This window comes from Cololabis saira, chromosome 21, assembly GCF_033807715.1.
Source record: "Cololabis saira isolate AMF1-May2022 chromosome 21, fColSai1.1, whole genome shotgun sequence".
NCBI lineage: Eukaryota > Metazoa > Chordata > Actinopteri > Beloniformes > Belonidae > Cololabis > Cololabis saira.
The window spans coordinates 2,202,088-2,214,803 of record NC_084607.1 but is presented as its reverse complement, the minus strand read 5'-3'; the positions used below and the strand labels follow the sequence as shown (position 1 = coordinate 2,214,803).

Sequence of the window (12,716 nt, the reverse complement as noted above, 5' to 3'; positions counted from 1 at the left end):
TCCTTAACAGCAGGTGCTTTTTGTGTCAGTTAGGCACCACTTTAGCATTCCCGACACTAGTTTAGTCTTTCAGACACACTTTCTACTACCGTTAAACTTTTACCATTAAAGTCCGAAGCACTGGATGTTTACAATGTCTCGGAGAGATGCCTTCAAAATAAAAGCACTAAATATCGGTCTCCTTAATAAATAAAATAAAAGCCTGGCTTTAAATAACGTTAATGAGACATAAAAACACATTTATAGAAATACTCATATTAAAGATAATTTACAATTTCCATTATTTTATTCTATTTTTTTGAAAATTATGTTTTATTATTATTCATTATTATTATTACTATAGAGAAAATACCACAGTTTTTAATGCTGACTCTGAACATATTGTCAGACATTAAACCGGTCCGCGGTTCAGAAAAGGTTGGGGACCACTGAACTAGAGGGCAAAAAGTGCATTCAAATGCAGTAATTTATATGTCCACTAGAGGCCAAATAAATGCATTTAAATGCAGTAATTAATATGTCCACTAAAGGGCAAACAAATGCATGTAAATGCCGTAACTTATATGTCCAGTAGAGGGCAAATAAATGCAGTAATTTATGTTTCCACTGGAGGGCAAATAAGTCATTTTAATGCAGTAACTTATACGTTCACTAGAGGGCAAATAAATCCATTTAAATGCAGTAATTAATATGTCCACTAGAGGGCAAATAAGTGCATTTAAATGCAGTAATTAATAAGTCATCTAGAGGGCAAATAAATGCATTTAAATGCAGTAATTTATATCTTTACTAGAGGGCAAATAAATGCATTTAAATGCAGTAATTAATATGTCCACTAGAGTCCAAATAAATGCATATAAATTAAGTAACTAATATATATTCACTAGAGGGCAAATAAGTCATTTTAATGCAGTAATTATGTGTCCACTAGAGGGCAAATAAATGCTTTTTTTTCTGCACACATATTAATGGTTAATATCATGCTGATAAGAACCTAAGGCATATATATGTGCATTGTTAATACAAAATATATATGATTATATATATGATCAGGCACACATCGAGCACTGGAAATCTGTAAAAAAACAAAACAGACATGAAACAAGCACGGAACCGGTAGACACACGAGCAGCAACTGTCCCAGGTCCCGTGACCCAATCACAGCTAGGAGAAGACTGATGATTTTTCATTTGCAGATATTCTGGTGTGATTACTGCAGTGTGATTAGTCTATTATTTTGAGTGATAGTATAATGATCGAAAGGGTGGAATGGAATAAGGGAAAATATATTTTGACATTATTAAATGATTCTCTGTCACACCACATTCATGCCCGCATACTCATATCTCATGCTACATTTAAATCATGCATACATACTCATATCTGCATACATCATTCACATATCTTCATATCTACATGTTATGTACATGTCAGATGAACACCACATTAGTCTATATGCACCCCATATAGTGTAGTGATCTGATATTTTTTAGATGATAATCATACAGAAATTATCCAACATCAAGCTTCACACGGGGTCTTTGAAGAAATCCAGATCAGCAGAATAACGAGAGGACACATGTGGCCGCATCATGCAGTTAAAAAAAAAACACACACACCAAAAAACAGCTTTTTTAAAAATCTTTCTTCAAAGTCAAAGCAGCGCAAAACATTTAGGGCTTCATCGGAAGCTCTGATTACATTTACCATTAAGTTTACCATTAGCATAGCAACTTAAAACATACTGTATGCCAATAACGCTTTTTTCTTAATTTGGTCCCTTTTCAGAATGTGACATGGTAGTCACTGAAATCTAATGCTTAAGCGTCTGCTCAGTTGCTTTTGACTCAATATTAAAATGTAGTGTTAAATAAAGGGAATTGTTCAACAGAATGAGGGCAGTACAACACAGACTTCACTTATCTAGTGTGAATCAGCTGAACGAAATACAGATGTCTTGGTGTCATTTTAGAATTATTGCAGGTCCAGAGGTAATTTAAATCCAGCACGAATAGTACATGGTTGTTATGTCTGGTAGTTCACAGACATACACTGTTACCTTAAGAACTGTTTTCGGTTTACGACACTGCCCGTTCCGGTTGACGGCAGTCAGTGGTTTTTTCATTCATGTTTTGGGTTTGCAAATAAATGGAGTCACGTCAGCTCCGATCTGAGTTAAGTGTCACGTTATCATTTTCCACAACATAACATTGGCGACGAGAGATGGCTGAAGCTTGTTCCCTACCACCACCCGCTCCGTTCCTGGCCCTCCCGGGGGATCCACCGGTCCCATGGCACCGCTGGATCTCCGCGTTCGAGACGTACATCCTGGCTGCCGGCTTGACGGACGTGTCCGTCGGGAGGAAACGTGCACTGCTGCTGCACTGCTTGGGAACTGAGGGACAGCGGGTGTTCGGAACACTCGGCGACGCACCGTCATACTCCCTGGCCGTGGAGTTACTGAAGGGACATTTCGCGGCTCCACAGAGCGCTCTGCTCCGCCGCGTCCTGTTCCGGCGGCGACATCAAAGGCCAGGGGAAACAGTGGCTCAGTACGTGGCGGACTTGCGGGGTTTGGCTGATTCCTGCAAGTTTGGAAGACTGCGGGACGAAATGGTCAGAGACCAACTGATTTTGCACACGAGCTGCAACAAAATCAGAGAAAGATTGTTGCTGGAAAACGATGATCTGACTTTATCAGCAGCAATAAACCTCGCGGTTCAGGTTGAATCTGCGCTGGAGTGCGCGGCGAGCTTTTCAACTCCCCCGCCCTCACAGACACAGGCAGCGGGCGCGCTCACCTCACACACGCCCCTCCTTCATGTGAGCGCAGACAGCGGGGAGCAGAACATCCTACTGGCCACTCGGCCCCGCGATCAGTACCATCAGCAGTGTGGGAACTGTGGCTCTTCTGCACACAACTCAAGAGCCCAGAACTGCCCTGCCCGTGGTAAAACCTGCTCCAACTGCGGGAAATTAAACCACTTCCACAAAGTCTGCAGGTCTGCCCCAGCTCGAGCCTCTCAGCCACCCACTAACACCACAGTCATCCACAACGTGAGCTCAGCACGAGCACCGTTCAAAACGTGCTCATTAATGGTTGGAGATGTCACTCTGCCCCTCCTCCTAGACACAGGGGCCACAGTGTCTCTCCTGAACCTGGCGACTGTTACACAGTTTTTCCCCTGCGAGCCACTTGGACCGGCCACCACCACCCTGCGTGGTTACGCCAACTCCCAAATTGACATTGTGGGCTCCCTCCAGCTGCCCGTAAAATACGGAGATAAGACACTACCAGTTTTTAGGTTCAATGTTGCACGCCACGGGGCCAACCTCCTGGGCCTCGACCTCTTCACCAGCCTCGGTTTCACCCTGCTGGACACCACCGGCTCGGAGATTAATGCCGTTGTCATCCCCTGGCAGCAACAGTGGCCTGCGCTGTTCAGCGGGGTGGGCTGCCTCGTGGGTTTCGCCCACCAGCCCCTGTTGGACCCGACTGTGATGCCTGTCATACAGCCCCTCCGTCGTTCTCCCCTGGCCCTCCGTGATGACATCTCTGCTCAGCTGCAAAGTATGCTGGATGACGACATCATCGAGCAGGTGAACGCGTCACCCTGGATCTCCAACCTGGTGGTGGCCAGGAAGAAGTCTGGGGGGCTGCGACTCTGCGTGGACCTTCGAGCAGTGAACAAGGCCATCATCCCCGACAAATACCCCCTGCCAACCACAGAGGAGCTCACCGCCCAGTTCCACGGGTCCACCATTTTTTCAAAACTGGACCTCCGCCAGGGTTACCTCCAGGTGCCACTACACCCCGAGAGCCGCAACCTCACTGCTTTCATCACCCACAGAGGGGTGTTCCGCTACAAGCGCATGGCGTTTGGGCTAAGCTCCGCCCCCAGCTGCTTCCAGAAAATTATGGCCTCCGTCTTCGCAGGTATACCAGGTGTGGCCGTCTACCTGGATGACATTGTGGTTCACGGGGCCACGGTCGAACACCACGATGAGCGCCTGCACAGGGTGTTCAGTGCAATGGCCAAGCATCACCTCACACTCAATGGCGAGAAGTGTGTCTTCGCCGCCCCAGCCATTGACTTTGTCGGGTTCCGCCTCTCGGCGGGTGGCACGTACCCGCTCCACTCAAACACAGAGGCCATCCACCGTGTCCCGGAGCCAACCTCAGCCGCTCAGGTGGCCTCTTTCCTGGGCATGACGGCGTATTACCTCCGTTTCCTGCCACAGTACTCTGCCACGACTGCGCCGCTGCGTAAGCTGCTGAAGCAGGACGAGCCCTGGGTCTGGACACCAGCATGTTCTGACGCCGTACGCTTACTAAAGTCCCAGCTCACCTCTGCGCCGGTCCTGGCGCACTTCGACCTGGTCAGCCCCACCCTCGTCACGTGCGACGCCTCTGCCCTCGCCATCGGCGCTGTGATGTCCCAGCTGCAGGGGGGCGTGGAGAGACCGATCGCCTTCGCCTCGCGGGCTCTCAGTCCCACGGAACAGAGGTACTCGGTGGGGGAGCGGGAGGCCTTAGCGTGCCTCTGGGCTTGTGAGCGCTGGCATATGTACCTTTACGGGCGTACATTCACACTGAGGACTGACCACCAGGCCCTCACTACCCTCCTGGCAACGTCAGGCACTGGCCACAAACCGCTCCGCCTCCATCGTTGGGCTGACCGACTGCAGCAGTACAACTTCCGCCTGCAGTTCACGCCAGGCCGCGACAACGTGGTGGCTGACCTGCTGTCACGTGCGATCCCTGGCCCATCCACAGCCCAGCCTTTGGCCCCCGACCGGGACCAGGCTGAACAGGACCTCATCCAGCTCCTCCACACACCCCTCCACGGGACAGTGTCGCTCCAGGAGCTTCGGGACGCCTCAGCGGACGACCCCGTCCTGTCCACACTCTCGACCTACGTCAGGCAAGGCTGGCCTGGGAAGGTACCCGACGAGCTGCTTCCCTATCACAGGGTCAGGGAGGAGTTGTCGTGCTGGAACGACACCTGTGTCGCCCGCGGGCTCTGCACTGTGGTCCCTGGTGACCTCCGGGCGCGTGTCCTTGCTATGGCGCACGAGGGTCACCTGGGCATAGTCAGGCTCAAACAGAGGTGCCGTGATGTTGTTTGGTGGCCGGGCATCGACAGGGAAATAGAGGCCCTGGTCAGGGACTGCACTGCTTGCCTTCTTAGCGGCAAGACCAGGGCCCCGGCCCCACCCCCACCCATGCAGCCGTTGGACTGGCCATCACAGCCCTGGGAGCACCTGCAGCTTGACATCTGTGGTGAGCTGCATGGGGTGCCGCATCATCAGAGGTTCCTCGTCGTGGTCTACGACCTCCACTCCAAATGGCCGGAGGTGGCACCCGTGGGCTCTGTCACGGCCAAGGTGCTCATTGACATCCTGGAGTCTCTTTTCGCACGTTGGGGTTTGCCAAGGAGGATCACGACTGACAACGGACCCCAAATGATCTCCCATGAACTGGCCTCATACCTGGCGGGGAAAGGGATTCGCCACATTCGCACGGCGTTCTACAACCCGGCGGCGAACGGGGGGGTGGAACGTTTGAATCAAACGCTTAAAAATGGGATCAGGGCTCACTTGGCACAAGGGTGCACACTCACCACTAGTCTCCTACAGACGCTGCTGCACTATCGGGCCACCCGACACGCCACCACAGGAGTCTCCCCAGCCTCCCTCATGCTGGGACGGGAGCTCCAGCTGCCTCTGGATAGGCTCCGCCCCACACTGGCTCCGGTCCCAGTCCACCCGGTTCAAGCCGCAGTCACTGCCCGTCAACGCCAGATGAAGGACCGCTTCGACAGGACCCGACGGGTTAGGCCACCTGCCATCGCTGTCTCGGATTGGGTCAGGATCCGACGACCTCATCGTGGCGACAAGCTCCAGTCGTTCTGGTCAGACCCCGTCCAGGTTACCAAACGGCTTGGCCCAGCTTCCTTCAGGTTAGCCGACGGCACCCGCTGGCATGCTAACCGCCTGCGTAAGGTGCAGGCCCCACCCGGGTCTGGACTGGGTGTGCCGGCCGTTACAGCCCTGCCGGCTGCACAGTTCGATGTGGCAGCCGCCCCAGCTGTCCAAGCACAGGCCGCAGGCGAAGAGCGGCCACCGGACATTGCTGCTGCACCCGAGGGTCGCCCAGCTCGGGCTCGCACCAGGCCTAGACACCTGGGGGACTTTGAGACTGAGTATCACACCTAGGTTGTGTGAAGGGGGGGGAAATGTTATGTCTGGTAGTTCACAGACATACACTGTTACCTTAAGAACTGTTTTCGGTTTACGACACTGCCCGTTCCGGTTGACGGCAGTCAGTGGTTTTTTCATTCATGTTTTGGGTTTGCAAATAAATGGAGTCACGTCAGCTCCGATCTGAGTTAAGTGTCACGTTATCATTTTCCACAACATAACAATGGTGATAAAAACCACATGACAAACGCACTACTGTGTGACTCTTTTCTAATATTCTGACACTGATGTCTTGTTGTGAGTTTGCAGTGAGCAGGAAGCTACAATCAAGTAGGCAAACAAACATTTTTTATTTAAATGATGGAACAACATAAACTGGTGAATTATCAAATTTAAACACATTTTCCAGTTGAAACTGAAAACAAAACTCCAGTTCTTTTTTTCAGAACAACATAATATGTCTAAATTGGTACTAAATTGGTTTAACTGAGCTCTCCAAGTAAAAGCTGCCCCACACTGATCACAGACATAATTTTTTATCTAGTGTGAATACGCTGATGACTCCTTAGCTGTCCTTGTTGAGTAAAAGCTGCCCCACACTGATCACATCTGTAAGGCTTCTCTCCAGTGTGAATACGCTGATGACGCCTTAGATGACCTGACATGGTAAAAGCTGCCCCGCACTGATCACATCTGTAAGGCTTAAATCCAGTGTGAATACGCTGATGACACCTTAGATCACCTGACAAGGTAAAAGCTGCCTCACACTGATCACATCTGTAAGGCTTATCCCCAGTGTGAATACGCTGATGACTCCTTAGATGACCTGACATGGTAAAAGCTGCCCCACACTGATCACATTTGTAAGGCTTTTCTCCAGTGTGAATACGCTGATGACTCCTTAGATGACCTTGGTGGGTAAAAGCTGCCCCACACTGATCACATTTGTACGGCTTTTCTCCAGTGTGAATACGCTGATGACTCCTTAGATCACCTTGTTGGGTGAAAGCTCGCCCACACTGATCACATTTGTACGGCTTTTCTCCAGTGTCAATACGCTGATGACGCATTAGATGACCTTGGTGGGTAAAAGCTGCCCCACACTGATCACATTTGTACGGCTTTTCTCCAGTGTGAATACGCTGATGACTCCTTAGATTACCTTGTTCGGTAAAAGCTGCCCCACACTGATCACATTTGTACGGCTTTTCTCCAGTGTGAATACGCTGATGACTCCTTAGATTACCTTGTCGGGTAAAAGCTGCCCCACACTGATCACATTTGTACGGCTTTTCTCCAGTGTGAATACGCTGATGACTCCTTAGATGACCTTGGTGGGTAAAAGCTGCCCCACACTGATCACATCTGTAAGGCTTTTCTCCAGTGTGAATACGCTGATGACTCCTTAGATCACCTTGTTGGGTAAAAGCTGCCCCACACTGATCACATCTGTACGGCTTAAATCCAGTGTGAATACGCTGATGACGCATTAGATCACCTTGTTGGGTAAAAGCTTTCCCACACTGATCACATTTGTACGGCTTTTCTCCAGTGTGGATACGCTGATGACGCCTTAAAATACTTGACGTGGTAAAAGCTGTCCCACACTGATCACAGCTGTACAGCTTCTCTTCAGTATGAATCCTCTTTTGGACCTTCAGACCTGGTGAAGTGGTGAGGACTTTATCCCTCCTATTTTTTCTCTCTTTGGCTTTATGTTTCTGTAAGGAAAGAGAAAATGACTTAGATCCTGTTGTTGGTTGACCTGACAAATCCTTTTTCAGTTCAAGTCAAGTGTTGTCTGTTATGTTCTGTTATCAATGGCTCTTGACAGCCAGAAACATTCACATAAAACATCTCAATATGTCAAAACAGAAATGTGAAGGGGTGAAGCTACCCATCCTCAGAACAAAATCATAAATTGTTTATAGAAATTCCACTGAAAAGATGTGGGGATTAATGGTGTAATTTTTGTAGAGCAAATGTTCAGATTTTGGCCGTTGTTTGTATTGTTGTTGTTTCAATCTCTGTGAGCTGGTCAGGTTGAAAATCTATTTTTACAGAGATGGACAATTTTTTTTAGCACATATGTTCAATATATGAAATAAATTGCAGATGTGTGTGTGTGTGTGTGTGTGTGTGTGTGTGTGTGTGTGTGTGTGTGTGTGTGTGTGTGTGTGTGTGTGTGTGTGTGTGTGTGTGTGTGCGTGTGTCGGGGCTCAAAAGTTCTGTTATGTACAAAAGACTTGGCAAAAAAGTTTGGGAACCACTGCAGCACCACAAGGACACGGCCTGAAAACTGGGCTATCTTAAAGGCGCAGTTACAGTTGCAGTTGGTGCCTGCGTACGCGTCTGTTCGGCTCCCAGCGTACCTTGCGTAGTTGGCCAGGACAGCCCGTCATACCGGTGGTGACCGATAGGGGGCAGTAAGCAGAGCAACAGTTGGAAAAGCTACTTATATTAAGTAGCAGAAGTAGTAGCAGCAGCAGCGGTAGCAGATTAGAACAACAAACACTTTTACAAGACAATATTGGATGATGTAGGAGATTATAACATCGTGTGAATGTGTTTGAGTTTGTATGGATGTTAGTGGTGGTCGGAGGGGCCGTTTGGCACGATATGGCAGCCACGCTTCCGTCAGTCTGCAGGGCAGCTGTGGCTACAAATGTAGCTACCACCACCGGGGAGATGGTGGATGAATGAATAATGATCTCTGTAAAGTTCTGGGTGCCATGAAGGAAGCTATATAAAACCACAGCATTATTATTATTATTATTATTATTATTACTCTTTATTAATTTTTATTACTTATTTATTATTACTTTTTTACCCCCTTCCCCGTATGTGTGTGTGTGTGTGTGTTTGTGTGTGTGTACTGCTGCTACGTGAGTTTCCCCATTAAGGGAGTAATAAAGGACTATTTTATCTTATCTTATTATTATTGCTTTGGTTATAATCCTAGGCCCTCCAGAAAAACGTGATTACGCGATCGCATAATTCATTGCATAATCAGCCAAATGGCGCAGATTACGCAGGGATACATTTATTCCTAAAAGGTTTCATATTTCCCGCGATGATCGCATATGTCCGCGCTGAATATGCGAATTATGCGGGGCTCGCTTGATTTCACAATAGCTGCACATTTTCGCATAAAGTTTGGAAAAAGGGGGAAGTGTTGTGAGTGACATGTCGGGACGCCCGGTTGCGACGTGCGGGACCCGCCCGGGGACCTCCGCACCCCTCGCAGAAACCGCCACCCCCCAAACAGCAGCTCTCACCCGCGGGGGTGAGAGGAAAAAGGGAGTGCCGTCTCCGTCGAGCCCCCCGCTTGCGCGGTGGGCGCGGCTGCCGGTGGACTCCCCGCTGACCGCGTACCACTGCGCCCGCGAAGGCCGGCGGAGGCGGACGCACGCTCCCATCCACTTGGGGGATCTTGGCGGCGGGCGCGTGGGGTGATGGAGCTCTGGCTCGTCCCGTCGCCGCGCCGGCGCGCCCAGCAATCACCCGAGCACTGAGCCGCGGGCTGGAGGGAGAGAGACGGCTGGCCTCCGGGCAGCCACCGCCCCTCTCCTCTCCACCCGCGCTCTCCTTTTTTTTTCGCCAACGACTTCAGATCAGACGAGACAGCCCGCTGAATTTAAAGCATATTACTAAGCAGAGGAAAAGAAACTAACAAGGATTCCCTCAGTAGCGGCGAGCGAAGAGGGAAGAGCTCAGCACCGAATCCGCAAATTTCGCATATTTTTCAACTTTCCGCATATTCCACGACTTCCCGCATATTCTGCAACTTCCAGCATATTCCGCAATTTCACCGCATAAAAGCACATAAAAAACCTGCACATTTAATCACATAATCAATGATTTTAGCCCGCAAAATCAAGGATTTTAGCCCGCGTTTTTCTGGAGGGTCTATAATCCCTGTATAATATAAAGATAAAACAGAAGGTAGCATATTTGGGGATTATTATCTCTAAGGACAAAACAGCAATTGAAAAGATGAATATTTGGAACAATGTGGACAAGTGTAAGTCAATTCAGGTGGCTGCAAAGGGATATTTCATTTTTTGGCAGTCTTGGAGTCTTATTATCAAAAATGGATAGTCTGTCCAGACTAATTTATCCGGCATTCTCCTTACCCATCTCAACAAGAATGACGAAACAATAAATACAGTTAATTTTAAGTTCATATGGGGAAATAGATGTCAATATATAAGAAAGATTGACATGGTGACAAAACTATGATGATGTTGAATGTGATCGATTTCAATATTATGAATGGTGTCTTGAAACTGAAATAGTTAAAATCTTTCCTTACAAATAGACATTCCATCTGGTTTATTGTTCCTAATATGATTTTCCAAAAAATGGGTGGAATAGACTAGAACAATATTATTTTGTTGAAGACAAGAATTTGGACTTTGTCCTTAATAATTTGGTGTTATTGGGAAAGTTCTTCATTCACAAATGAAGATTTTTTTAAGTCATATCAGAATTACTCATTACTTGGGAAGGTCACGTGTTTGTGTTTTCTGCTGCTCAGTTCAAACTACTGACAATGAAGAGGATCTAAGATGGCGGAGTGAGTGGCAGCATTTTTGCAGGTTCCGTTAAGAGGCACTAATTAGTTTTTGAAAATATATATATTTTTTTTTTTGCCAACAACCCAAACTTTTTCACTTGGACATCGTTAATCACTTAAATTTACCAAAAAAAAGCACACTTCTTAAAGCTTTCTCTTTGAACACTTAAGAAGACTGTCTGCGAGTAGATCTGTTCTGGGTCTCTGGAAAGCGCCTAGAGACAACTTTTGTTGTATTAGACGCTGTATAAATACAATTGAATTGAATATGGAGCAGACACGTCCGAACACGACTACTCTTTAACTGCTCTCCAGGAGACGTGTGGGGACAGAGATATCGAGGACATTGAGGTCGACGTAAACTCCTCTAAAGGAGGCAAACTTAATTTGAGTCATACGCCTAATAAAAGTCCACACGCAAAGAAGATGAAAAATAGGGGGAAACAGGACGGTGAAGAGGAGGAGGCGACCAGCGCTGCTTTTCTCCATGCAGTTATGGCTCTGACTGGAAAAGTGGATACGCAGTCTGAACTGCTGAAAAGTCTCTTCGGTCCAGCTTATGCATTAACCACTTTAGGAATCTTCTGTCAGATCATATTAGTAGTGAGATAATGTCTGCCTCCTGGAGGGTTTAGAGCAAATGCACGTTTTTCTTACCTTTACGTATCTGTAATATGTACCGTGTGTGCGCGGGTGCATGTGTGTTCCCCTGTGTTTTTCTGTGAAGAATGCTGATGAGATATGAAATAACCAGTAGCCAATTGAATAAGTTTCCCTTTTCCCTTTTTGGTTTATATATTTGTAAATCTGACACTAAAGGAGTCAGTGCCTCACCAACCATAAACCTCACCGCACGTCACTGGTGTATATATATATATATATGTATGTGCAGGGCTGCACATAAGTGGGCCGCCAGAGCGCATGCGCCGTCAAAATCCACAGTGCGCTGTCAATCTTGTGCTGCGAAGCGCTTTTGCGTACCAACAGCTGGGGCTCATATTATTGGTTGTGGCCAGACCAGAATACTAATATTAAAAATTATTCCGAGAGCTTTTCCCCAGAACTGCCACTCAAAGTTGGTACTGGCCAATCGCAGCACGTCCTTACTCCCCCTCCATGCTCGTTGCAGCGGTGGGTTGGGCAGGAAGAGATGGAAGGATCTATCATCACGCAGCTTTACTGAACAAACCCCAACACGTCTCGTCAAAATGTCCAAGAAGCAAGCGCCATTAAGTAATTATTTTGGCGTTCCACCACCACCAACTACAAAGAGACGCCAAACTGAACCACTACCCGAATCGAACAGAAAACGTGTGTTCGCCGAGAAGTGGCTGCATGATGTTACGCGGCGATGCGTACCGTACATTCGCGTTCCCGCGTATCCTACCCCGTAAGCTCTGCGTTGGTGCAACGCCGAACCATAAATCAGCCAGTGTCCGTCACTGCGTGCAGCAGTTACCTGCACCAGCAAGAAACTGCTCTCTGATTATGGCTCACAGTTTATGAAAACCCCAAATAAAAAATAAATTAGAGAATATTTTATGAAATCAATAAACAATTCCATCATCAAAATTATAACAAATAAAGGTTCAACATATCTTGCTTTGCATGTACAGTAATAAGACTAGGTAATATATTAGTTTCACCTCTTAGGTTGAATTATTGAAATAGATTAACTTTTACACCATATTCTAGTTGAATTATTAAAATAAATTAACTTTTGCACCATATTCTAGTTGAATTATTGAAATAAATTAACTTTTACACCATATTCTAGCTGAATTATTGAAATAAGTTAACTTTTACACCAAATTCTAGTTGAATTATTGAAATAAATTAACTTTTACACCATATTCTAGTTGAATTATTGAAATAAGTTAACTTTTACACCTAATTCTAGTTGAATTATTGAAATAAAGTAACTTTTACACCA

General features: G+C 47.1%; 1 protein-coding gene across 1 annotated transcript; it reads right to left on the bottom strand.

The window, feature by feature from the left end:
* Nucleotides 1-6,585: 6,585 nt before the first annotated feature.
* LOC133422535 (zinc finger protein 239-like) lies at nucleotides 6,586-8,606 on the bottom strand. Its single transcript, XM_061712558.1, has 3 exons — nucleotides 8,577-8,606; nucleotides 7,703-7,925; nucleotides 6,586-7,618 (listed from the first exon to the last, which is right to left on the bottom strand). Exons 1-3 carry the CDS (start codon nucleotides 8,604-8,606, stop codon nucleotides 6,741-6,743), a joined length of 1,131 nt encoding a protein of 376 aa, XP_061568542.1. The 3' UTR covers nucleotides 6,586-6,740.
* Between the last annotated feature and the right edge of the window lie 4,110 nt (nucleotides 8,607-12,716).